The sequence below is a fragment of the Sminthopsis crassicaudata genome, chromosome 1, assembly GCF_048593235.1.
Source record: "Sminthopsis crassicaudata isolate SCR6 chromosome 1, ASM4859323v1, whole genome shotgun sequence".
Classification (NCBI taxonomy): Eukaryota; Metazoa; Chordata; class Mammalia; order Dasyuromorphia; family Dasyuridae; genus Sminthopsis; species Sminthopsis crassicaudata.
The window spans coordinates 704,924,947-704,949,288 of NC_133617.1; the positions used below are offsets into that span (position 1 = coordinate 704,924,947).

Here is a 24,342-nt window from a genome sequence, read left to right on the forward strand (position 1 = left end):
ATTGTAAAGTAAAGGCATTAAACTCCTTGATCCAAAGTACTTTTTATTGAAATTCCCATGGTTATACATATTTCCCTTATTTGAAATGGATATTTTCTCTTATCCTTGAGAATATCACATGTCATCTACAGAAGGACACTGAGTCATTTACATCGTACATAGAAATAGGATTATTAAATTTTTTGGTATTCTTATCATAAAAAACAGTAAATATTGCCAATAGGCAAACACAATAGGAAAACTCTTGAAAAAAGAACAAAGGTAGAAGTTGATAGATATGCCATTTATTTATATAAAAACATTCCTTGAGAGTCTACTTTATGTAAGAGACACTATACAGGGATCAGAGGAGAAAAAAGAGACTAAGCCAAATGTCTGCCCTCAAGATGTTTACTGCCCACTAGGAGAGATTACAATAAATGTACATATACACAACTAATTACATGTTCTCCTTACTAAGCTGAGAACACTTTTATCTGTTGTGTCATACTTCACCATGGAGAGTTGAGCTACAGGTCTAATTGATATTTAACTCTTGGAAACAAGAGATGTGATCTCTAGCAATGTAATAATTAGTTGTTATTATAACAAAATTATACTATGCTGAAATAATTAGGATTCAAAGAAATTAAATAATTATTTATTAGCACCTAGAATGTGTAAGACACTGAGCATATAAATATAAAAATGGGAGTCTTTCTCTCAAGGTGTTTCCATTCTCTTGGATAGCTAATAAAAGTTACTTAGAATAAAACATGATTGAGAGAGGGCATTTTTATACCTGTTTGTTCACTTCTTCTGCCCTTTTTAGGTTTCTTTCCAGGTTTGATTACATCTGTTTTCTTTTGTTTGATTTGTTTGATTACATTTGCCTGCCTCCCACAGCCTAGCTCTATGTCTTACACATAGGTGTTTAATAAATACTTTCTGACTAACTATTCATTCCACTTTCCATTGTATCATCATTATGTACGTATTTGTTCCTCCTTCCCTATTAGATTCAAAATTCATAAGAAAATATCCTGTGTTGTACTTCCCATTATACTGCATTCTACCCAGGATAAAGTGAAGTGAACCAAAATGAATTGAACTAAAGCCACATTTGTTTGGTCAGATGTGAAGCATGTTATTCTCTTTCCCTTGATCCTTCCGTCTCCCTCAGCTGGAACACTTACCTGCCTTGCCTATCTGCACAGCCAGCTTGGTGAGCTTCCCCTGCAAGACTGATTTCTCCTTTTTGTGCATGTTGGCTTTCTTCTTGTCATCTCCATCTCCCCCTTCGGCACTCTTCAGAGGTTGCATCTCCATTGCCGCTGCCCCATCCTGTTGTTTGGCTACCAATGCAGAACACATATCATCACCATAAAGTCCAGAATCCAACTCTATTGCATAGTTGTGATGTCAAGGAACTTCCCCCTTTCTAACAGGAATGAGCCTGAAACTGCATGGAGGAACCAATGCCAGGAGGCAGAATAAAGAAGTCCCCCAGGGCAGAGCAATATAGATCTACTGGTTGGGTTAGAAGATTGTGGTCTTCCGGCAGAGGAGAGTCAGACTTTCTCAAGAAATCTGTGATTGATTCCTCAGGCAGAGCAATGGATACCACCATGCTTGGCCAATAATGTCCTAGGAAAATTTAAAAGAACTCGGAATACAATTGTGGTTTTTTAGTGGTGACAGTTCATGTTCTATGTTCCCTCCCATATGGGTCATTGGGCCGATTCTACATGATTGGAACTTGATCTCAGCCATGTAACTCATGAGATAATAATAATAATAATAATAAATAATAATAATAATAATAATAATAATAATAACTTGTCCATAAAATGTTCAAGGCCACGATCTCCCAAAACTCCAAGGGCTCCAGCATAGATTCTTAAGGAGACTTTTGGTATTCAGTGGGCTCAAAATAGAGATCAATTCTAAAGCCTAGGCCTACTTTTGTATCCCAAAGGATTTAGGAAGCATCAAGGGCATAATTATCCAACCCCACTTAATTCCTAACAATCATCTTCCCTCTGAAATGGATGTATCATTAGCCTGGGGTCATAACACAGTGACTTCTATTCAAAATGGCTTATTTCATGAATCAGATATTAAAAACCATGTCTCTACATACCATTCAGAGCAAATTTCCATGCTTCTCTCATTCAGAAATGAGAACAGAGACTTACTCAAGCTGTGCCCCCAAAGCAGTGCTATAGACTAGGCTGAGTTTTCATGTCTGCTCTTAGGCCATCAGGTGATGGCCACCAGGGATGAAAGAAACCAAGGAAAGCTATTCCTTATCCCTTAGTCTCAGGATCAGGCTTCCTGCCATCCTATTTGTTCAGCCCCCAAAGTCAATCTCAAATCACATTCTTAACCATAAAGACTTGGTTGATTCTCAGACACTGACTGTCCCTGGACTACATTGGACCATGAACAGCTTCCATTCTGAAAAACTTGCAGAACACCAACCAGAGCCCCTAGTCAAACTAAGTAAAGAAAAGAGGCCTGGGGAAATGATTTTTATGTGGCTCAGATTTGGATTGTTAGTATTTGCTCAAGTCAAGTCCAAGTAACAACTACACCCACTAAAAAGGCTACACATCCTTGGATTGGTATGTATGTGTCTGGCAGATTGGCCTTCACTATAAGGCCAATCTCTTTTCACTCTGCTTTGAAGTTCACATTTTTAGGAAGGGGGCTGGGACCACACATCACATACCACAACCTGGTTAAAATGGAAGGGTTACCTTTGCTCTGGCTGGTGTCCATATTGCCATCCTGCATTTTACCTACATGATAAAGAATTTTAACAAACAACAAAGAACAGACAATATATGGTCATCACACAAACAGAACACTGCGATGGACATTTAAATCAAAGACTGGGTAATGAACTGGTTTCAGAGACATCTCTTCTTTCATGACTTGGGGGAGTATCTATCTAACTAGATCCCAAACAGAAAAAAGAAAACCATTGTAATTCCCTGTGGAATTATGAAACATCTGACAATCTAGGAATGTCTTTCTTTGGGAGGAGATGACTATAATCCAGGAAATAAGATCTTCAAATGAATATTTGAATATTGAATATGATATACAGGTACCTTTAAATATCCCCATGGTAACTAAAAAGTTTTAACAAGTTTATTTACTTAAGATTAGTATGCCATCTACCTCCAAAAGGACCTAAGGTAGCTTATAGATGAAAAACAGAGCAAGGTAAGACAAAGAGAAAGCAGATCATGATTCATATGAAGGAAAAAGAAAGAGTAAATTCTCTCAGGCCTTTGAATTAAGTATAATATAACAGTTGGACAATAAAAATAGTTCTTATTTTCCTGGCAAATAAGGCAAAAACAAAGGAATTGTCATCTGTCTGATAAAAGAAAAGCAGGAACATTTCATTTTCAAAGATTTTTATCACTGTGGTTGTTGATTTATTTGGGGTTTTGTTCCTAAATTGAGATGAGTTATGGTTTGGAGAAACATAATCAGTACTGGATTCAGAGCATGGTGTTTGGTGTAAGTTCTTTTTGAACACTCAGAGAGATTGGCTTGAGATTTCCCCTTTCCTTCCTAGTCTCCTCAATCCCCTTGGACAGAAACTCATTAAGCAATGAAACAACTTGAGGATGACAAACTCAATGGAGAATTAAAATATAATGCATGTACATATATACACAGATGAATATAATATGTACATATACATGCATGTATACGTATAGATTCAAGGCATCAAACTGGCCACTGAGCCAAAGGATAATCAAGAGTTTCCTGTACATACAACCTTCTCTGTCTATCTCAGCATCAAGGCATGACTTTGCTGATAAACAGCTATGATGATGATGTTTTGTGGGTTTACTTTGTCACTGAGTGGACAGCTGTCCAGAAAATGTCAGCATTAAAGGAACCATGAGCAATTGCCGCCTGGATGTTTCTACTTTTTAATCCATCAAGTTTGGTGGGCCAGAGCAGGGGGAGGTCTACTACCGTGACGGCTGGCTCATTTGTCACAACAGGTTCCTACCATTCTCCTACTATTCTCTAAACTGCAAAATGTGTGTCACATTCTGAATCTTGGAAGGGAGACTAAAGTATTATCTGACATGTTCCAAAGCAAAAAAAAAAAAAGAAATTCTTACTGGATACAGCCTGAACACCAAAGGAGATGCCAAAGTAGATCATCAAAATGGGAACATTTTGATACAAGGACCAAGGTAAAGGAATGCAGATAATATGACTGAAATGTGTCTGGGAAGCCTGGGGTCACAGAACACACATTCAAAGTTAAAGTGAATATAAACAAACAAACTAAGGCCCTGTATCAACCTAAATAAAAGGAACACATATTTTCCAGTTGACTGCTCCACTAATATCAAGGAAGGCTCATGAGATAGACTCTCCTAGGGGAGAGAAGAGGGTGTAAGACTAGGTAGTCTGGGTGAGATGGTCATTCCATTAGGATATGGTCACAGAGTGAAAATTGGAATAGACCAGAAGGAAGAGATTATGGTTCAAAAGAGGGGATTCAACCTTTTTAAACTATTCAATGAGTTATAAAACAAAGAGATTATTTTAAAAATTTTAAATTTTAAAATTCAACTAAGTCACAAACTATTCTAATCAATTACATGTTAAATCTCTTAACTCCTTGTGTTTATATCATTGCATTTGTATATATCTTTTTTTCTAATTTCCTGAAAACTATTTCCTAGAGCAAGAAGAGACTTTAGAGACAACCTTGTCCTATTCCCTCATTTGACAAGGAGTGCTGGGACCCAGAAAGGGGAAGAGGCTTGCCCAGAGTGACATAACTACCAAATCTCAGGCCTGAGATTTGAACTTAGTCCTCCAACTCCAAATTTTTCCCCCTTTCCCCCTGTGCCCCTAGCCCCCCTAGTCAAAAAGTGATATAAATTTAAAAGTTGAAAGGATAAAAACTCAAGGGATTACTTTGCCATTTAACTTTTTAACTTTAATTGATTTCAATGTCTGTGCCTTAGGATCTGTGACAGTTCACAAAATCTGCCACAAGGAAAATGTTTTAATTATCCAGGCATTAAGAGGACACTGTGTGGCTATCTCTATTGGCATTGTTCAAAACCAAAAAGATGGAAAGAGCTTTTTTCTTCAGTGTTTGGTGGCTAGTTCATCCCAAATGGTACTGTCCAAAAAAGGTACTTGGCTGACATCACTTTACTCATCATCCCCTTGACTTCTCCATTCAGTACCTCTGACTTTCCTCAAGTCATTTCTTCTCTCAAATTCTCAGTTATTGCATCTATAAACTGTTGTCAGTGTCCTTTCTAGTTCTAAATCTGTGATACAACATTCCTATACTTCCTCCACTAAATAATCAGAATACAGGGAGTGCAGATTTGCTAATTGGTTTCTCAAGCTGCTCACCTTTGGAAGGGATCAATTGCCCAAGGAATTCTATTTCCCAAAAGACAATTAGAACTCACTAGAGAGGGGGAGGAAGAGGAACAAGAAAGGAAGCAGTTTATTTATACCAGAAGACTGGGATACAAGAGCACTTCAGGAATAGCAGAGTTGATGTTTGAATGCCAAGAAATATGCCATGCTGGCCTTTGCTTGAGCTTTGATATTAAGAGTTATTTCTATGTTACTGAGAAAAGATAAGGGAAAGAAAATTAGGGGCAAGTTATTGAGAACTGTTTTTCCTTCTGTCTTTAAAGGAACTAGTTTAGGAGTTACTGTGCAAAGACTTGAAGTCCTGCCTATGATATACCAACTGGGTGGCTCTCTGGACAAGTTACTTAATAAGGCAACTCTCTAAGAAGGTAAATCACAAAGAAAATGTCTATCTGCATAACTAGAAGGGGTTTCCACACCAGAAATCTCCTATATAGTTGAAAACATAGGTCCGATTCCAAAGTAAAACAAAATACTTCCAAGATGATAAATATATTTTAATTAAATATTTACAATTGTAAGAGGTTATCACTTACTCCCCAGGTGAGACTTGGAAATTCCTTTTTTTAAAGTGGTCAAATCTACTGGGAAAGAGCCATAGTTTGACTCCTAGACATCATATGAAAGGAAATCTCCCCAATTTGTATATGATTTCAAAGCACTAAGGATGATGCAAACAGAGAAAAACTTTGACATAGTTTATCCTTCAGTGAGACACTGGAATCCTCTGGCATGCTCTCATCTGTTATCAAGCACTCTCTCCTTCCCTTTTCACTTTCCTCTAGAAATCCCCAGTCAGTCATCAAAGAGTTAAGAGTATAAGTATGTACAGAAAAAGAATTTGCTTTGGTTGCTTTGAAAATTCTCTCCTCTATATCCTGCCATCCTTTTAATATAAGCAATTCCAGGGATGAATTAAAAGAATCATGGGTTTAAAAAAACAAACTAAGCCTACTGAGGAAGAATGGACATTAATGCATGATTTTAGGGAGCACAAAGGGCCTTTGTTGGCATTGCATAGTTTCTGATTAAATAACCATGTGCTCATTAAGACCAATTCATTAATGTCATCATTTATTTCCAATGCATGAAAATACCAGCAAACCTGTTCTTTCAAGAAGATAAAGGATAAGAGGCTAGGGGATGTATGTATGGCTAGGTGAATTACTAAACATTTGCTGTTTTAGGGATAGAAACGGGAACTTGGAGGAACTTTCTTTAAAATGAAGCCATTTTACAAAAAACCTGAAGCTTATTATTTGCAATTTTCCTCAATTCCCATTTAACCAAAATAGTCACTCCCCCAACACTGTCAAGCTCTACAAGAAGGAAGGCCCTGGGTCTAATCTGGGACAGAAGAAGAGGTCTCTTTCTGATCCATAATGACTGTTGATGAGGCTATGGACAGGGATATGGGCCTGGTGAGAAACAAACATCACAATGCAATGGGGCAGAAGTCAGGGAGCCTCCCATTATCCCTGGAATAAGGCCAGACATAGACCCAGTTCCATGGCTCTGTATAGCTCAAACAGGCTCAGGAAGAAAACTTTTAAAGTTTGAAAACCAAAATTAGGTTAGCCTAGGAAATTGCATAAGAGTTGAAAAGTTGAGCTTTGAAGCAAAGGAAATGTCTCTTGCTAGAAGCTGGACAGCTCCAGGCAAGAGAATTTTAGGAGAGGTGGGTCACCTTTTTCCATTGTCTAAATGCATTCCCATCATGCATAGCTTGATACTAAAATGGACTACTCAGGTCAGATAGCCTAATCCCACAATGGGCATCAAGGTCATATTATTGTCTCCAGCACTAATGGGAAATTCAACATTTGTACATTTGGGGGAAGGAGGAGGGAAAGGTGTCCAATAGAAAATTCCACTAATTTACATTAGGATCTATACCTCTAACACTCACCCTCTGAATTAAGAAGCTCAGCATTTTCATCTTGAATAGTTTTTACTACAAATGGATTGCCCTCTTTCTTCAAATCCATTATACTACCCAAAGCCATAAATCAAGAAGCTCAGGCCTTTACTCTCAGTTCCTTAAAAATAAATATATGGTCGTGGGCCTTTAAAGAGAAGACAGTAGAACTGATCCATGATAGTGGCAAGCTAAAAGCAGAAAAAGGCTGGGGCAAGGGGGAGATATGGTACTGCAGATCCCAATTATTATCCTCTGAGTATTACACTAACCACTACTGATTCTCCCTTCATCCAAGACTATCCATCCTAAGCTGGTTCCAAAGCCACAGCTTATGCCCCAAGCATTTGAGTCTCCACCCATGGGTGCACTGCCCTCCACAGACATTCCCTTAAGGAGGAATTTCATGCTGTTTTGCTAAGCCATAATGTGGTAAGAGGTACTGCAGTCTGTGAGAGAAGAATCAAGGAAATAACTTCTTTTTCTATGAGCTTTGATCTGCAGCAGAGATTGAGTTGGAGCTTGTAAATTGCCCCCATGAGAATGAGCTTCCTGTAAAGCTTTTACTCTGTGATGTTCTGTTTCTTAAGCTTTTTATCAGCTTCAAGAGCTTCCTCCCATGCTTTTACCACACTCACCACCCTACATAGCCCCTAAATTCAAGGTGAGTTTACTCTAACTGAAGCCTTACTGAACAGCTGCCCACTCCCAACCAGGAAACCAGACTTCACAGCTTACTGCAGTCACAAAGGGGATGAGCTCAGATCAACTCCCAAAATAGCATTCTAAATATAACCACAAAGCCTTCATTTCCCTCTTGTCTCCAGGGACTACGTTTCTTTAAGGAGCTACTGAGCTGCCCTTCAGCACCGGAGGGATTCTCACTTTCTTGTCCTGGAAGTGGGCTTCTCCAAGAGTAATTTTGTCACTAAACACAGCTGCCGCTGACAGAGTACGTCACAGACCCAACTTCCCCCCTCCCATCTCATTTAAGAAGGGATGTGTTAAGGCTAAAGGGAAGCTGAGATTGTTTGCTTCCTCTTGTCTTCCTTGGGCTGACATCCTTTCAGGAAACTATCCTTATGACGGAAGCTCCTTCCTAGAGGGGTGGAAAGGGGGAACTAATCATTCTTCACCATACATCTTCATTGCTTTACAGAGCTATGAGTAGAGTATCATGGGACTGGTTACAGCTCTTTTCTGACACAGATTACCACCCCTCCTGTCAGGAAATTCAGTTAAATTTTCAGGAGAAGATAGTTTGTTTCCTGACGCAGACTGAACTGCTCTTAAACTTTTGTAGAGTGTAACTTCCCCTCAGAGCTTTCTACTATGTCCTTCCAGCTGAAATCCACAGCAGGGCTGCCTGAATCAGTCAAAGCAACCCATCCCCACCTTCTTCTACATGATGTAATGCTGAGGGAGGAAGCTAATTACCAGCTGCCCTCTCTCAAGGAGTTTGCATTGAGTGAATACTGGGCAGCCGGCCAAAATTCCTGTGCAGAGGACCCAGTGGTTTCTGCAGGGATCCCTCCCACCTGGCCATGCAATGGCCTGTATATGTTCATCAGACACTTTCAAAGGCGTCATGGCACAGACATATTTCACTATAAGATGTGGCTGGAATATTGCAGGTGATTTCCTGAGGGCAAACATGGTCTGATTAGGCTCAAGACGATGAATATGTTAATAAGAGAGCTGAAGGAAGCCTTTTTCTTCAGCCTTGTTTCTTCCCCACAAATCATATAGCTTGTGTTGCCTTTGATGTAGGAAGTTGAATGGAAACAGGACTGATCTTGTTTTAAAAAATAGGAGATACCTGGGAGAATACCTGCTTTATCCTGTTCAACACCAGGATATTTTAGCCTCCTCCTTGAACTCGGCTTTGCTTAACAGTCTAATAACACACTTCCCATGAGCCACCTCCCTCAGCCCCATTTCCAATCCCATCATTTGGCCAGTCCACAAAAAGGATCCTGATTGACTGTGATCACCTTCAACCTGCAATAAAGCTCCCCTTCATTCCTGGTGTGCACCGAAGTTCCTGAGGCCTACCCACTAAGGTCAAGGCCAAGACCAACCCAAACCAAGCCAGATTTCCTCCCGGTCTCCCCCCTCCCTTATTCCAAAGATGCTCTAAAAGAATGCAGAATTTCAGGAAACATACACCGCACAGCACAGCCAACAGCAGATAATGCTAGTCCAGAATCATTGAGAAATAAACAAAAGAAAGAGCTACTTCAGGGCCTAAGCTAAAGTGTCTACCCATTCATGATTGAAAAGACTATGAAGAAAGGTTCTGGCTAAAGTATCAGCATGCCACAGGATGGGGTCATGAAACTGTAAGTGAGACAATATCAAAATTCATTGAGATTATATTTTGGGAGTGAAGGACCAGAGCCCTTGATGCTTAACCCTCAGGCCAAGCCAGAAGCACGGGCAAACAGATGAACAAAGGCATCTCTCCCTCACGTAAAATGCTCATGGCTACCGACTCTCAGAACCAAGAGCGGCCCACGGCATGGTCGTGTTGCTTCAGAACCAGATTCTTGACCCCGGGCCATTGATTTCCCAAAGCTATGGTGAGACTAAGTAGACTTATGAGAGCGTCACGCTGGGAGAACGGAGCACGTGTTGGGGCGAGCAGATTGCAAGGGTTTGGTGAGGTTTTTTCACCAAATACTCAAGTCAATTTTATCAACCCTCCTCTCCCCTTGCTCCATTCCAAAGCCACAATCTCGCCAAAGGGGCACCGAGGGCCCGTTTGAGGAGACGGGCATCCTTTGCGAAGCAGGTGGCTCTCAGGACGGGCTAAGCTCTCGCTGGGCGTGACCTCGCCCTGAGAGTTGAGAGTAGCGTGGCCCCTCTTATAAGCTACTGTCAGAGTGAAAAGAAGAGGCACTATCCCAAGATAACACATGCACATACACCACGTGTGCTGTTGAGAAGAGTAGGCGAGCCGAGAGAAAGAAAGAGAAAGGAGAGAGAGAGAGAGAGAATTGGAAGAGAAGTCCACCAAAGAAAACCCAAAAGCTCAGTATTCTTGACGTACCATTGACTAAGCTGGAATTTGCATTATCGGTGGTATTTGCACCTGCTGCACCATCTGTAGCTGCAGGAGGGTGGGAGGGGTGGGAAGAATCTACTGAGTAATAATGGATAAAAAGAATAGTACGTAGTAATAATAATAACATGAACAAATTCACATGACAAAATAGCAACATTCATGGAATTAATATGGTTCTGTTCTCTTGAGGGGGGGAAAAAAACTTGGCTGAAAATTAAGTAATGTAATGTTAGAAAAATGAGATGCCATCACAAAAATGTTATAAAAGCCAGGGGGGGCAACTCACATATGGAATATCTTGAAAATAAATATGGGAAGATAATCAGTGAAGGCTGGAAAGGACATTGTACAGGACTGAGTCCCACTCTACTAGAGATGCTTAGAATTGTTCTAGTTGGAGTGGGACTCTAATGGGTCACCTAGAAATGGAATGCCCTTTTCCCAACTACCCAGCTTGGCTGAGTTTTGTATATGTCAGCCTTCCTGGTATGGAACTATATGAGAAACAATACCATCCATCCTTAGGAGACATACTCCCGGGTCTGTTGATGGGGTACGTATTCCCAGAATGACTGAACAATCGAGAGTAGCCTAACTACTAGCTAATGCTCTCGATTCAATCCCAGCTAACACCTTGTCAGGACAGGCCATTATCACAAAGAAGCCAGTCCACTCCTGGAATTTCTGACCAGGGCCCAATAAAGGGAGCTTTAGAGACCCAAGAAGCCAATGATCCTAAGGTTAATGATTAATCTACAAGGTGATATGTTGTATTTCACTACAAAAAATAAAGTAAAATAAAATAAAATGTAGTGGGGATGTCTTCGATATGTTTATTGGCTCTGGTCACTCCATCTTAATTCTCAAAAATATCAAGAATTCCAAAGTTACATCTTATTCCATTCCTCACTTTGGCAAAGTTAATCACCAGAGGAATGTTCATGTACCATAAATTAGGGTAATGTGGTTGGTTGGTTTGATGTCATGTGGATTTTTATGGTGGTGTCTCCTACTATACAGCACTATGTGATACTCCATAGTAGAATATAGGTTATGTCACAATGTATGGTGATGTTATGATGTCAAAATATATTGTGGTATGTCATGTAGCATATTATACCATATGGTGTTATATGGTTTATTACAGTGTTGGTACATATATATTGTTGCATTGTTATGATGGGCAATATGGTGATATGAGGTGAAGTTGTGACATGGTCATGTATTTAGGTTCCTATATTTTATGTTGGCATATATATCATGATCAGCCATGTATCACTGAATTGTTTTGTCTAATGTTGAGCAGTGGTTTTGTAGCATAGTGTGTTTATGTGTGGATTCTGTATACATGATCCTGCGTCCCCTGGAGGACAGTGCTACTATTAAAAATGTCAGCTACCCTGAGGTATTTCTTACTGTACCTGGAAGCTGAAGGCCATCCACTTTGGTCACACCTGTGTGATGATTTTTAAAATATATTAATGATGGAGAAATGTGATAGTTTCTCTCTCTCTCTCTCTCTCTCTCTCTCTCTCTCTCTCTCTCTCTCTCTCTCTCCCCACCCACATTTCATGTCTCTAACACACCCACACATGCACTTTCTCTTTTCTAACATATGCATACACATTTACACCTGATCACACACACCTGGCACAAACTGAAATATAAACTGATAAGTGGGCATCATTAATGACAGGCTTCCGAAGAAATGGACATTCTAGAACTGACTAGAGGTAGTAGTATGGAGTTCCAAATATCCCAAGGAAGTCTTTTGTAGCTTCTTGACTCAATGAACTTCTCTAAGTCCCACCCCCGGCCCTCAGCATGTCTTCCTTTTCATGATTCAGGACCAAACTGAATAGGCTCAAGAATGGGGGGAAGTGAGATCCCAGATCCATCCCCTTCAGGGGGTGGGTGATTTGCAGTTCTTCATACTATAGGAAAGGTGACAACATATTGAATATTTCTAATAATAAACTTCCTAGAATAGGGTAGGAACATAGGACCCTAAATTTGGAGACAGAAGGAACCCAAGAGTTCATTTAGTCTAACTCCCTCATTTCAGAGAAGCAACCTAACATCTAAAAAGAAGTGTCTCATTCAAGCTTCAAAATGGATGTTCTTCATTCAAAAGTTCTTGTGAAAATGAGGTTCTGTGAGGATACCAAGGAAAACAGGGGAAAAAAGTATTGGCTTGGTGATGACTACGTGTTCTAGCTTCCTCAGTATATGGACTGTGTAGGCAGTCACTCTATATGTCTTCTTTTAAGAAAAACGCCACTCATGCCCTTCTTTCTGAAATCTCTAGCCCTGCTGGTTAGACACAGCTGGACTACCTCTTGGGTTTCAACCATAGCTATTGATTATAGAGAGCTACCCATTCTTGGATAGATGACAAAAAAAGGAGAATGTAGGCTGTCTGTGATCAAACTCATCCTTCCATAGAGAGCCATAAAAGAAGATCTTACTAAGATCCTCTCTGTCAGATCTCAGACTGGAATCTTACAAAGTCCAAATGTGAAAAATTTCTAAACTTTGTGTGAAAAGAAAGCAATTGGGAATAATCCTCAAAAACAATTTTCCCTAAGAAAAATTCAGAATTATGAGATCATGTATTGAACAGCTGGGAAATAATTAATTTTAAATAGTCTGGAATTCATACCAGGGAATTGGGTATCTGAAGATGCTTGGAGAGGCCTTAGTGTACAACAAAAATGATCCTTAGTTGCTGGCCATAAAGGGCAGAGCTTTTTCTCATCACAGACACTGAGGTCACTCAGCAACTATTTTATATTTTCTTTGGAAGGTGAGAGAGGGTCAAGTTTAAATGTTTCTCACAATTTGGAAGCCTAAATAGAGCTAGCAAGGATTCATTCATCAAGACCTTGATTCATGGTTTCTTTCCCATGTCTTGGAATATTCCCAGTCAATCAAGGTCACCATTGATACAGAGTGCATGTGTACTAGTACCACCAAGAAGGAAGATGGAAAAATTTTTTGGGATGTCCTAAGATTGGCGGTGATCTTCTTGTATCATTTTTATCTCTTGACATCTACCTACTCATTCTAAATCCCTTCTCTGTCTCGATTCCCTTGTATGATGGATGAACTTTCCCCTTTATAGTAATTTGCATTGATTCATCCTAGTTCGTGATCATTGGCATCCAAAGCATCATTATCTGAGAAATCACAAATTTGGGTTATGTCCTCTGGCTGTTGTGGGAAAGCATACATTTAGCCATTCCTGTTCAATCTGAGTGGACAGGGAGTGGTTAATGGGTACTATATGCATAGCATACAAGGTCAAGTGGAAACCATGAAGAATTTAGGCAACCTTGTAGTTTCACTCAACACAAAAGGCATAGACAGAGATAGCAGTCTCCTTTCTTGATATCCTTAAAAAGAATAATGGGTCAGTACAGAACATGATATCAACAACCCCACCTGGCACAAACAACAGAAAAAAAAAAGGAAAAAAAAACATTTGGGTGTTTGGGTGGGTTGAATGATATGACATGACAAGACAAAAAAAAAAAAAAAACTACTACCAAAAAAAAAAAGAGAAAGAGAGAGAGAGAGTCCATTGCCTAAGGGCAGAACACGACACAGCTGGTGTAAATACTGAAGGCATCTGCCTGCATTTGAGAGTGGATGATACTGTGGAAAGCATTTCTTTGGCTGCCCCCAGCCAAGTTCCTAAAAGAATGGCACAGACTGGACTCGGGAACAATAGTGACGAGGGAGGAGAGTTACCTTTTTTGTCTTTCTTTTCTTCCTCTTCACCACCAGCACCCAACAAGGTAAAGATGATGCCAGTCTGAGAGTTCACTCCCACAGCGGTGACCAGCATCCTGCCAGAGCCCTCCATCACATGGGTCCCTAATAGGAAGTGAAAGGAGAGTCAAGTTAGCATTGTTGCTAGCCTGCCCAACCCAGCCTCTGACCTCACCCCAAGTAAACATGACGGCAGCCACTGAGACTCTCAGTCCTCCTCTCAAAGACCCCACTGTTCATGTCAGCTGTAAGGGCCCCATAAGAATCAAAACTTCCATTGGTGTTAATGCCACTAATGACTACAAAGCACTTTACAGGTTAGCTCATATCAAGTGAATAACAATTATATAACAAGTCTTTATTAAATATCTACTCAGATTAAGTATCTACCTGTGTAAGGCATTGGAAATAACAAAGGCAAAAATGAAAAGTTCTTATTCTCCAGGAACTTATATTCTACTGGGAGTGAGGAATCATATGTATTATAGCTGGTTAGTCTAATTTTACAGAGAGGGAAACTGAGACTCATGGAAGTTAAGTGACTTGTCTAGGCTCACCCAAGAAATACAAACCCTTCTTTCTACTGACACTGGGGCTCCATGCTCTTCCCACCACACCAACTGGCCCTTCAACATGCTTTTTTCATTTCTCTAAATCAAATTTTATTTATGTGAGAAAATGATCGATAACACTTTTATTAATAATAATTATAATAAAACCTAGCATTACTATGATACTTTACAGTTTAAAAAGCATTATATTCTTTGTGTGAGGTATAACAGCATATATCTTAGTCCATGTTTCTTGTGATCTATTTGATTTGTTCCTCTTTTAGCTCAATTTACAAGAAAGTACCAGTTAAGCATCATCTTTATCCATTCACTAATGAGTTTCCTTTTTAACTTTTATATTATAATTTAATCATTTAAAAACATTATAAGAAGGGGCCCATAGACTTTCCCAGACTGTCACCAGTGACACACAAAGAGGCCCACACAGCTACAGATCACAGAATAAAAGGGAACTGAGTCAGAAGCTCAGACATAGTTCTTACTCTAGAGAAAGACCGTACTATAATCAGGGGTCTTTTAATTTGTCCTTCTACTCTTCAGATGTATAGAGAAATTCTATCCATGCCTTATAAAGGCACCAAAATTCAGGCACCAAAGGAATAATCCATGATCACCCTAAATTCTCTTAAAATTAAAAAAAAAAAAAAGAAAGGGAAGTACTTGACTAAATTTCCAGTCCCATTCCTATTAAATATAGCTTATTTTTCTGTTCAACTAAAGTTGGAAGTTACAAAAACCTTTTGATGATGTGAGTTTTTTTTTCCCATCAGATCTAGAAGAAGGGATGGAAAAAGCAAAAATTGGCAACCATAGTCAATTTCCACCAAAGATAATCAGACCTCCAAATCACATTTTTATCTACTCACACATATCTTAAAGGGGATCTCACCAATGTCTCAGCCTAGGCAGAGTGAAACTTTATTAGAGCCAGCTCATGGAAGCCTCATTTGATATAGAGGATTAAAAAGAGTAGCCCCCCCCCCAAAAAAAAAAAAAAAACTACTTATAGCTTCCTAGAAGGATTTAGCACTTTCCATCAAATCGGCAGATGATTTAAGCAACTAAGGTTTTTCCACCTGACTGATAGCATAAGAACAATGGGGAAATGGGAGTGTAGTGGAAAGATAAGCACAAAGAAGTGATCTCTCCTCAAAAAAAGGTCTATTAACTCATTTCCACATTTCTGTCTTTGCATAAGCTATGACCCCATACATGAAATGTAGTCCGGTTATTTCTCCACCATCATTGTCTTCCTTCAAGACACAGCTTAAGCACTATCTGTATAGGAAGCTTTTCCTGATGCTCCTTCTCTCCCCCAATAAGTGCTTTCCCTCCCTGACTACCTTCTATTATACTCTTTTATTTTATTTTGTATTTTTCCTGTATTTATTTATATATCAACAAGTTGGATCCCTGACAGAATGTAATATCCTTAAGAGTAAAGACTGTTTCATTTTGAAAATTAAAAGTTGTTAATAATTTTTTTTTTTTTTTTTTAAAGAGAGAGTAAGGACTGTTTCATGGATGTAAGCTCCTTGAAAGTAAGGACTGTTTCATAGTTTTTCAGCACTTAGGACAGCGCCTGGAGTATTGCTTATGATCAGTAAATGTGTGTTGATGGATCCCTAGGGAATATGCATTTTTAAATGGGACAAAAAGGAGATCAGTGTGTGTGTGTGTGTGTGTGTGTGTGTGTGTGTGTGTGTTTGTGTGTGTTTGTGTGTGTGAAGTTATGTAGTGTGTTGGCAAATTCATTAGATTGTAAGTCAGAGACAATGAAGCATAGCGAAATTTAGAGCTGAAACTATAGTCAGAAAGACAGGTTCATCTCCAGCTTCTATTAACTGTGTGACTCTAAACAAGTTATTTAACCTTTCTAGTTAAATTTTAAATTTTATTATCTATAAAATGAGAGGGTTGGACTCGGTGTATTACTTCTAATTTTAAATCTCTGATCTAATGATCATACTCCTGGATTCTACTCCTGAGATAGTGCAATGTAGCTCAAATCCTACATGTGATAGTTGGTAGATAATGTGATTCTGGGCAAGTCACTTTTTCCTTTTGTGCCTCTGACTTACCTTTCATGTCTTGGGTGGAGTGAAGTGAAATCATTTGCACATGCATTTTGAAAACTTCATTTTAAATGTTGCCAATTTTTAAAAAATGTGATAGTACTCAGTATTCCACATTCTGCTATAGTTTTAAGGATATGTAGAAATGCACACATTCAAAGTGAATGCTGTCATTGAAAAGGACAATTATTTTTAGCTAGTGACTCCTCCTCCTAGCCCAGAAGTCCATGTATCTTAAGTGTGATGGATGGTACTAATAAAAACTATTTTGCTTTTAGAGGAAGGAAGATGACAGGAATTAAGGAAGATTTGATGAAGAACATAACATTGTCTGCTCATTAATATAGTACTGTGAGGCTTGCAGACTACTTTCTTCACAATAGCCCTGTGAGTATGTCTGGTAACTAGTGGGAATATTATTAAACCTATTTTATGGATAAGAAAACTGAGACTTTGCATGATTAAACAACTTGTCCAAATGTCAGAAGCAGGATTCAATCCCTGCTGGATTGAAATCTGGACTCCAAATCCAGCCCTTTCCCATATTTTGCCACTGAGTCTGGCCTTTCTTCAGTCAATAAACATTTATTAAGTGTTTACTGCATTTCAGATTTTATACTTGCTGTTAGGGATTTAAAAATTAAATAGTGACAATCTATACCCTCAATGAGTTTACAGTCTACTTATGGACTATGTAAACAAATAAGTTTACTATAGGGTATGTAGAAAAGATGAGGAACAAAGCATTCTGGGAATATCTGAAAACAGAGAGACCACAGTCACAACAGTGGGAAAGGAATCATAGTAGAGGCAACACCTGAAATGATGCTTAAAGAAAGAGATATTAGCAAGTGAAAATGAAGAAGGAATACTTCCTAGGTAGTAACATCAGGTTGAGTAAATCATTAAGATATAAGATAGACTGATCCATTTAGGGATCAGATCAAAGTCCAGTTGAGCTACAATACTAAATGTATAAATTGAAGTAATAGATCAAAAAAGTAGGTTAGAGAAAGACTGAAGAGAGCCCTAAATAAAAGAATATGTATCTTATCCTTGAGTCAATAAGTGTTTTGAGGAGAGTAGCAATATGGTCAGACCTGTGCCTTAAGCCCATAAGAGATGGATGTAATTTTTGAAAAAGATGAGACTGGTAGTACTAGGAAAAAGAAGAAGTGAATTCAGTTGGAGAGAACAGGATGACTCAAGGCAGGAAAGGGAAGAATATGTTTAATTAATGGTGAGCAGAAAAGTCTGGTTAGGGCAGGTAGCTCATAGTAGGTTTGAGTTCGAATTTTATTCAATAGGATATATAACACGTGTGAAGAGTTGTCTTAGACAACATTGGGAGCTTATGCTGAATAAGATGTGGAGTGGCAGAGATTGGTGGCAAGTATAGACTAAAAGAGAACAGTTTTAAAAAAAGATTAAGATACTTAAGGCATGAGTTGGAATCATAAAACCCAAGTATTTCAGAGCTGGGAGGAAATTTGAAGATGTTTCATGTATAGATACAGTTGTGAATTGCTTTGGAGTCCAATCTTTCCATATAGGTCAGCTGACCAGATTTCTGCCTCATGGACCCATGATTTGGTCCAATAAGAAACTCCTAGTATGGAAACTCCATATATCAATGCAAATTGTAAACCTTCTGTAACATTGTCTTAGAGAGTACTCTGGCCATTGGTTAGGTGACCTGTCCTGGGTCACATAGCTAGCAAGTATTATTGGCAAGATTTGAATTTGTCACAGAATCCAGCTCTCTCATCTGCTCTTTCTCATTGCCTCCCTAAGGTCACACAGCTAGTGAATAGCAATACAAGTTTTCTGATTCCAAAGTCAGCTCCTTCCCCCAGTTAGCCAGTTGGTCAACAAGAATTGTTTAAGCACTTGCTGTATGCTTGATATTATGCTAAATGCCAAGAATTTAAAGGAAGACATGAAACTCCCCATGTCAAGCCCAACTTCTTGTTTTTACAGATGAGAGATGGAGGCCCACAAAGGTGAAATGATTGTATCTTGAAGCTCACTCCGGGTAGGTTTTTCCCAAGGTAGAAAACATTTATAATATGCCTGAAAGATGTAAACAATCCTTTTCACTGAAGACTCCTCTCAGTGCATGAGTGGACCCTCAGAGCTTGGAAAACTGGGGCTTCTATGTCTCTGTAGATCTTGCCATGTGGGAATCCAGCCCTAGCTAGGTGTTCAGTGGTAAGGAAGAGAATACGATTGAGTGTTTTTTCTTCAGGCACCAAATGACCTGATTCTTCAATCAGACCTCATTTTGTTGCTTTTTGACTTGGCCATCCCCGTGCCTGTTGTCTCTGAGCTCAGGCCTCTGGAATTTTTGCCTTTTCTCTGCCTTGAGAGGAACACACTCAGGTGTTACTAATTCAGGAGCAAGAATAGAGTGGTCATCCTAATCCAGAGGGTTTTTTTTTTGTTTTTGTTTTGTTTTGGCCATTTTGGAGAGGGGAAGGTTCTTCAAACACCAGAGATATAAGGATGGAGAATCAACTCAAATAATAATGGTAACAATACCTATAAATTAAATAGCATTTTAAAGGTTTGCAAAACCCCTTTATAAATATTATCTCACTTAACCTTCACAACTCTGGGAGATGGGTGCTATCATTATTTCCATTTATAGAGAAGACAAAACCGAGGCTGATAGATGTTATGACTTACTTAAAAGCAGTATTGAGGTCCCTCACAACCTGGCTCCAGTCCACTTTTCAGCTTTATCACACAACTGTCCCCTTCACTTACACAATATTTCATCCAACCTAACGACTTTCTCTTCACTGATCTCTCCAGAACCTTGATGCCTTTGTTCCCTTTGAAGCTCAAATCTGTTCCAATGAATGGAATAGCCTCTCCTTATACCTCTACCCAGCTAAGGGAAGGCAGAACTGCAGAGCAGAAATGTCAATAGATCTGGAGTCAATTTTTTGCTTCGTTTTAATATTTCTTTCTTAATGTCTTATTGAGTCATTTCTCCATATCTCACCCAAATATCATTCCTGGAAAAACACTGCAACATAGCTACTACTCCCCAGCATGCATTTTTCCACTCTCCCTTGAGTCACTCACAGCTTATGATGATTTTCTCTTTGATTCATTCTAATTTTCTAGGAATTCAATTCTTGGGTAAGGTTTATTGCAGTTGCCATTTTCCCCTCCCTGTCCATTCCATTTTGTATCTCTTGTTTCATTTCTTTCATCTAGTCCTTATAACCAGGACATCCTTTTCTCTTAGGTTCCACTTGAACTAGTCACATATTTACTCTCTTTTGGATTGTTCCCAGTCCAAAGTATTTCTTTGTTATGCTAAGCATTTTTAAAAATTTTACATTCTCCTCCAGCCTCAGTTTCTGGGTTAGGAGCTGGTGTGTGCTCAAAATTAGTTCCCATACTCTTGACTGATATGTGTGAGTCCTACTTGATCATGAATTCAGTGATTAAGATCAAAACCTATTTTTTGGTGGGAATTATTTAGCTTCCTTTCAAGATTCAAACCAAGGCTGCCTTAATGCTGGAATAAACCATGACCTCCTGGCTACTGGTCTGGCCCTTCTCTTACTGCAATTGCAAATTAGTTCCCTGGACTCCATTTCACCATGCTGGGCACTGATTTGGCCCTATCCCCTGCTGTAAGGTTAGATTTCTTCGCATTGTGCTTTCCACCTCTCCTGGAACACCCCCACTCAGTGCTTCTGCAGGACTCTGGAATTCTTTTTATGTGTGCCTGGCCTGAATAGAAGGGCTCAACAGAGATCTTCTATGGTTTACTTTATCACTGTTCCATCTAGGTCATTTTAAAAACTTTACTGGAGTATCTGTGGAGGAGCTAGACTTCTCAAGGTCTTAAAACACTGCCATCTTCCTCAATAAATATTTCAACAAATATTTATCAAGTGTCTATCCACCCTGTGCAATGAAGAGAGGCTAATTTAGGTCTGATATAAGAGGAATAAAACTTTAAGAGAGCAAAAGCTGCTCCAAAACTAATTGAGCTATTTCAGAAGGTAGTGAGCCCCATCACTAGAGCTTTTTCAGGACATGCTCAATGTTACTTGTTAGGGTTGTGGTACGGACCCAGGCAAAGACTGGACTAGATAGTAATTGAGGTCCCTTCCCAAATATGAGATTATGACATATATTCCATTTCCTAGTTAATGAACCATCTTTCCCAGGATCATGGCCCATAGGAAGAATGCTTCTGGACTTGGAAGTATGTAAGCTTAACTTTGGATGCCCCAAAGAAAGACTTAGCCAAATGGCCATGGGCAAATTAATTAACCTCTCTAAATCTTAAAATGGCATAATGACCCTAATAACTACAAGACCCTCACAGCTCCAGCAGCACATGACTATTAAAACTATAGGCTTTTATTCCTCAATGAAGCTCAGTTACTAAAAAGTAATTTCCCAAATGCAAATGGGCTTATTTACTTACTTACTCTTCTTCTTAATTCATTTGCAGTGAAATTCTATAGATGCCATGTGGTGTCCATGCAATGTAAAAATATCCTTGGAAAGAGCTCTTAATCATTTTAGGGCCTTGGAATCCTTTGGCAGTTTTGCAAAGTACAAGAATCCTTTCTCAGAATAATGATTTTTAATTATCAGAATCATAATTATTATATTATTTTATTTTAATCATAATTAGAAAAACTGCTAACTTACATTTAGATAAATTGGCTATTTTTCTCCATCCACGTTCACAGCCCACTTGAAAACTAACCACAAATTCCTTGAACATACAAGCATTTTAGGGATCCCTTAGAGACTTTGAAGAAGGCCTCCAGTCCAGACTCAGAATAAATAAATCCAGTTCAGAACCTGAGTCTTTACTTACTACCTGAGTGACATGGACTAATCACTAATCTCTCTCAGTTTTATCATCTATAAAATGGGGAGAGGCTGTAGTACATGGTATCTGAAGTCTCTTTCAGTCTGAGATCTAAGGAAGTACATGTAAATAGTGCATAGGCTGAAATAGTGATGGGATGTGAGCTTCATTGTTTGAAAGAATCTCTCCATTGATTCTGGACTCTTTCAGAGATCAATAATCACCCAGTTTTAAGTCCTGAGAGTGATAGGTGTACAGCATAGAAAAATGCTGTAAAAGATGTCATGATTTTTGGAAGGGGGAATTAAAAAGCTAGTGAAATCCAAGCTTGGAAGCCTCCCTATCCATATCACCATCCCTGAATTCATCATCATCATATGACTTTTCTTTCTTCTCCTTCTTCTACTCCTTTTTCTCCTCCTCCTCTTCTTCTTTCTTCCATTACTACTACTAATCAGTATTATTACAACTACTACTCTTACTCCTACAACTATTTCTTTCTTTTTTTTTTTTTTTTTTTTTTTTTTGGAGACTGGGATAAACAGCTTTATTGCGAAGCACAGTGAGATAAACAGAGTAAGACCTCAAGAATGACTGGGATGAAAAGAGCACAGCAAGAAATGAGGTTGCAAAATGGCACCCACATTATCCTATTCAAAGGAACTCTCTTTCCCAGAAAGCAGTGGAGCTGAGTAGACTGCACAGTCTGCTGGGAAATCCTATAACTATTTCTAAATTGGTGACAATGACAATAATGATGACTACTACTATTATTATTGCTTTCAATAATTACAACTTAATAATTATTACTTTTAATAATAGTAGTAGTCATTATTATCATAATTTACAAGATTTAGGGGTTTTCAAAGTACTCTCACAATAGCTACATGAGGGAAGTTATATTTGTAAGTTTATCCATTTTACAGATGAGGAAATAGATTCAGAAAAGGAAAGATACTCACCACTGAAAATATCTCAGCTACAAATGGCTGGAGGGTCACCAAATGAAATTAGGGTATGTCAGAGTGTTGAAGCAGTCCTAGAGATTAGCCGTTCTAAGCCTGCCTTTTTACAGATGAGGAGACAGAAGCTCAAAAAGAACAAATGCTTTGCCTAAGAACATACAGCTAGTCAGAGGCAGAGCAGAGACTCAAGTTTTTTAACTCTTGATTAAGATTATTTTCTACTTCCCCCATTCTACCGTATTTTTGCCTCCTCATCAGAAGTATTGAGAGATAGCATAATGGAGTGAATATAGAGCCAGCTTCAGAGATAGGAATACTTGGATTATAATCATAATTCTTACAATACTGACTATGCGATCCTGGGCAAGACAACTAACCTCTTGGTACTCTTGGCAACTAAATTGTTTAGGTGCCCACCTGCCTTGAAAGAAGGACTTTCTTCCTCTGGAGTTTATTAACCCATTAAAATCACATATCTAGTCCCTATTCCTATTAATGCTTCCTCTTTCCCTAAACAGACTTGCCCACCTCCACTATGAACCAAATTCCTTTATGGGAGAGGGGTTGTTCCATTTTAATCCTTCTAAGCCCAGTGCCTGGCACATAGTAGGTGCTTAATGAATAGGTGATGATTTAAACTGGATGACAGTGATGATGGCAAGAATGGTCAGGAAGATTTTCTTTTTTAAAAAAAAATCCTTTTTCTGCAAGTAAGGTGGGAGAAGAGAGTCAAAGAGAATTATTAAGTCTCCCTGAAGTGAGGATTAGCCTATTACAAGAAAAGTACATCTACTGGTACCCCTAGGCTAACATGAAATTTGCCTGTTTGTTGTCACTCGTATAGCTGATCCTTCTGGGACCCCCCTCTTCCAACTTTCATTGAATCAGAAATAGAAAATAGAGACTTTTCTACCAGGGCTTTCAGCACCTTTAAGGAGTTCCTGTTTTAAACCTCAGGATGGCCAATTAGCACAAAGGATTTATTTTTCTCCCTGTTGCACTTGAGCTGGAGTATCCCTGATCAGAAGAACTCTGCCGACTGATGTTCAAAGAAAGGGAACTGGCTGCATTTTGAATTGCCCTGGCATGAGGCCACCCAGCTACCCGGGCAGGCAAAGCCCCAGAGCCAAGGATCCCAGATGGCTTAGAATATGTTGGAGCTCCTTATTGTTGCAACTCAAAGAGAGGGCCCAGGACAACCTTTCAAGAGCCATATCAATTGCTCACAGTCTTTCGTTGCACAATGGAGATTAGAAGTCCAGGACTCTGAACAAGCAAAACATGGCATTGCCCAGTGAGAATATTTTCCCTCTCTCTCTCTAGAGCTATATGAGATGTGGTGTAAAAAAAAGAGTACTGGTCTTGAGTTTGGGGAGCCTGGATTCCAGCCCTGGCAATAGTAGACACTAACAAGCTGTGCAATCTTTAGCAAGTTATTTGCCCTCTCTAGGCCTTATTTTCCCCAACTGTAAGGCAAGGGGTTTGGATCAAATGAGTTCTAAGAATTTTCCCTGCTCTAACATATGACTGATTCTAAATACATCTCTCTCCAATCTCCCACCAACCCTAGCCAGCTCTTAAAATGGAGACAATGTCTGCACCTTAAGCCCTGCTTTTAATATCTCTAGGTTATAATCCAATGGGATAACATGAATTGTACTTTGCAAAGTCTAAAGTATTATATAA

The 24,342-nt window shown here is 39.1% G+C and overlaps 1 protein-coding gene across 24 annotated transcripts in view; it reads right to left on the reverse strand.

Moving 5' to 3' along the window:
• ATP2B2 (ATPase plasma membrane Ca2+ transporting 2) overlaps positions 1-24,342 on the reverse strand; it is a 504,660-nt gene that overhangs the window by 91,893 nt on the left and 388,425 nt on the right. For 15 of the 24 annotated variants that reach the window (XM_074283917.1, XM_074283910.1, XM_074283919.1 and 12 more), the window contains 5 exons: positions 14,169-14,294; positions 11,837-11,869; positions 10,401-10,490; positions 2,742-2,783; positions 1,176-1,334 (listed from right to left, as the gene is read on the reverse strand). In XM_074283917.1, the coding sequence (XP_074140018.1) occupies positions 1,176-1,334; positions 2,742-2,783; positions 10,401-10,490; positions 11,837-11,869; positions 14,169-14,294 (450 nt within the window). The remainder of the gene's footprint in view (positions 1-1,175; positions 1,335-2,741; positions 2,784-10,400; positions 10,491-11,836; positions 11,870-14,168; positions 14,295-24,342) is intronic. The other 9 variants (XM_074283932.1, XM_074283929.1, XM_074283923.1 and 6 more) reach the window with 6 other exon arrangements.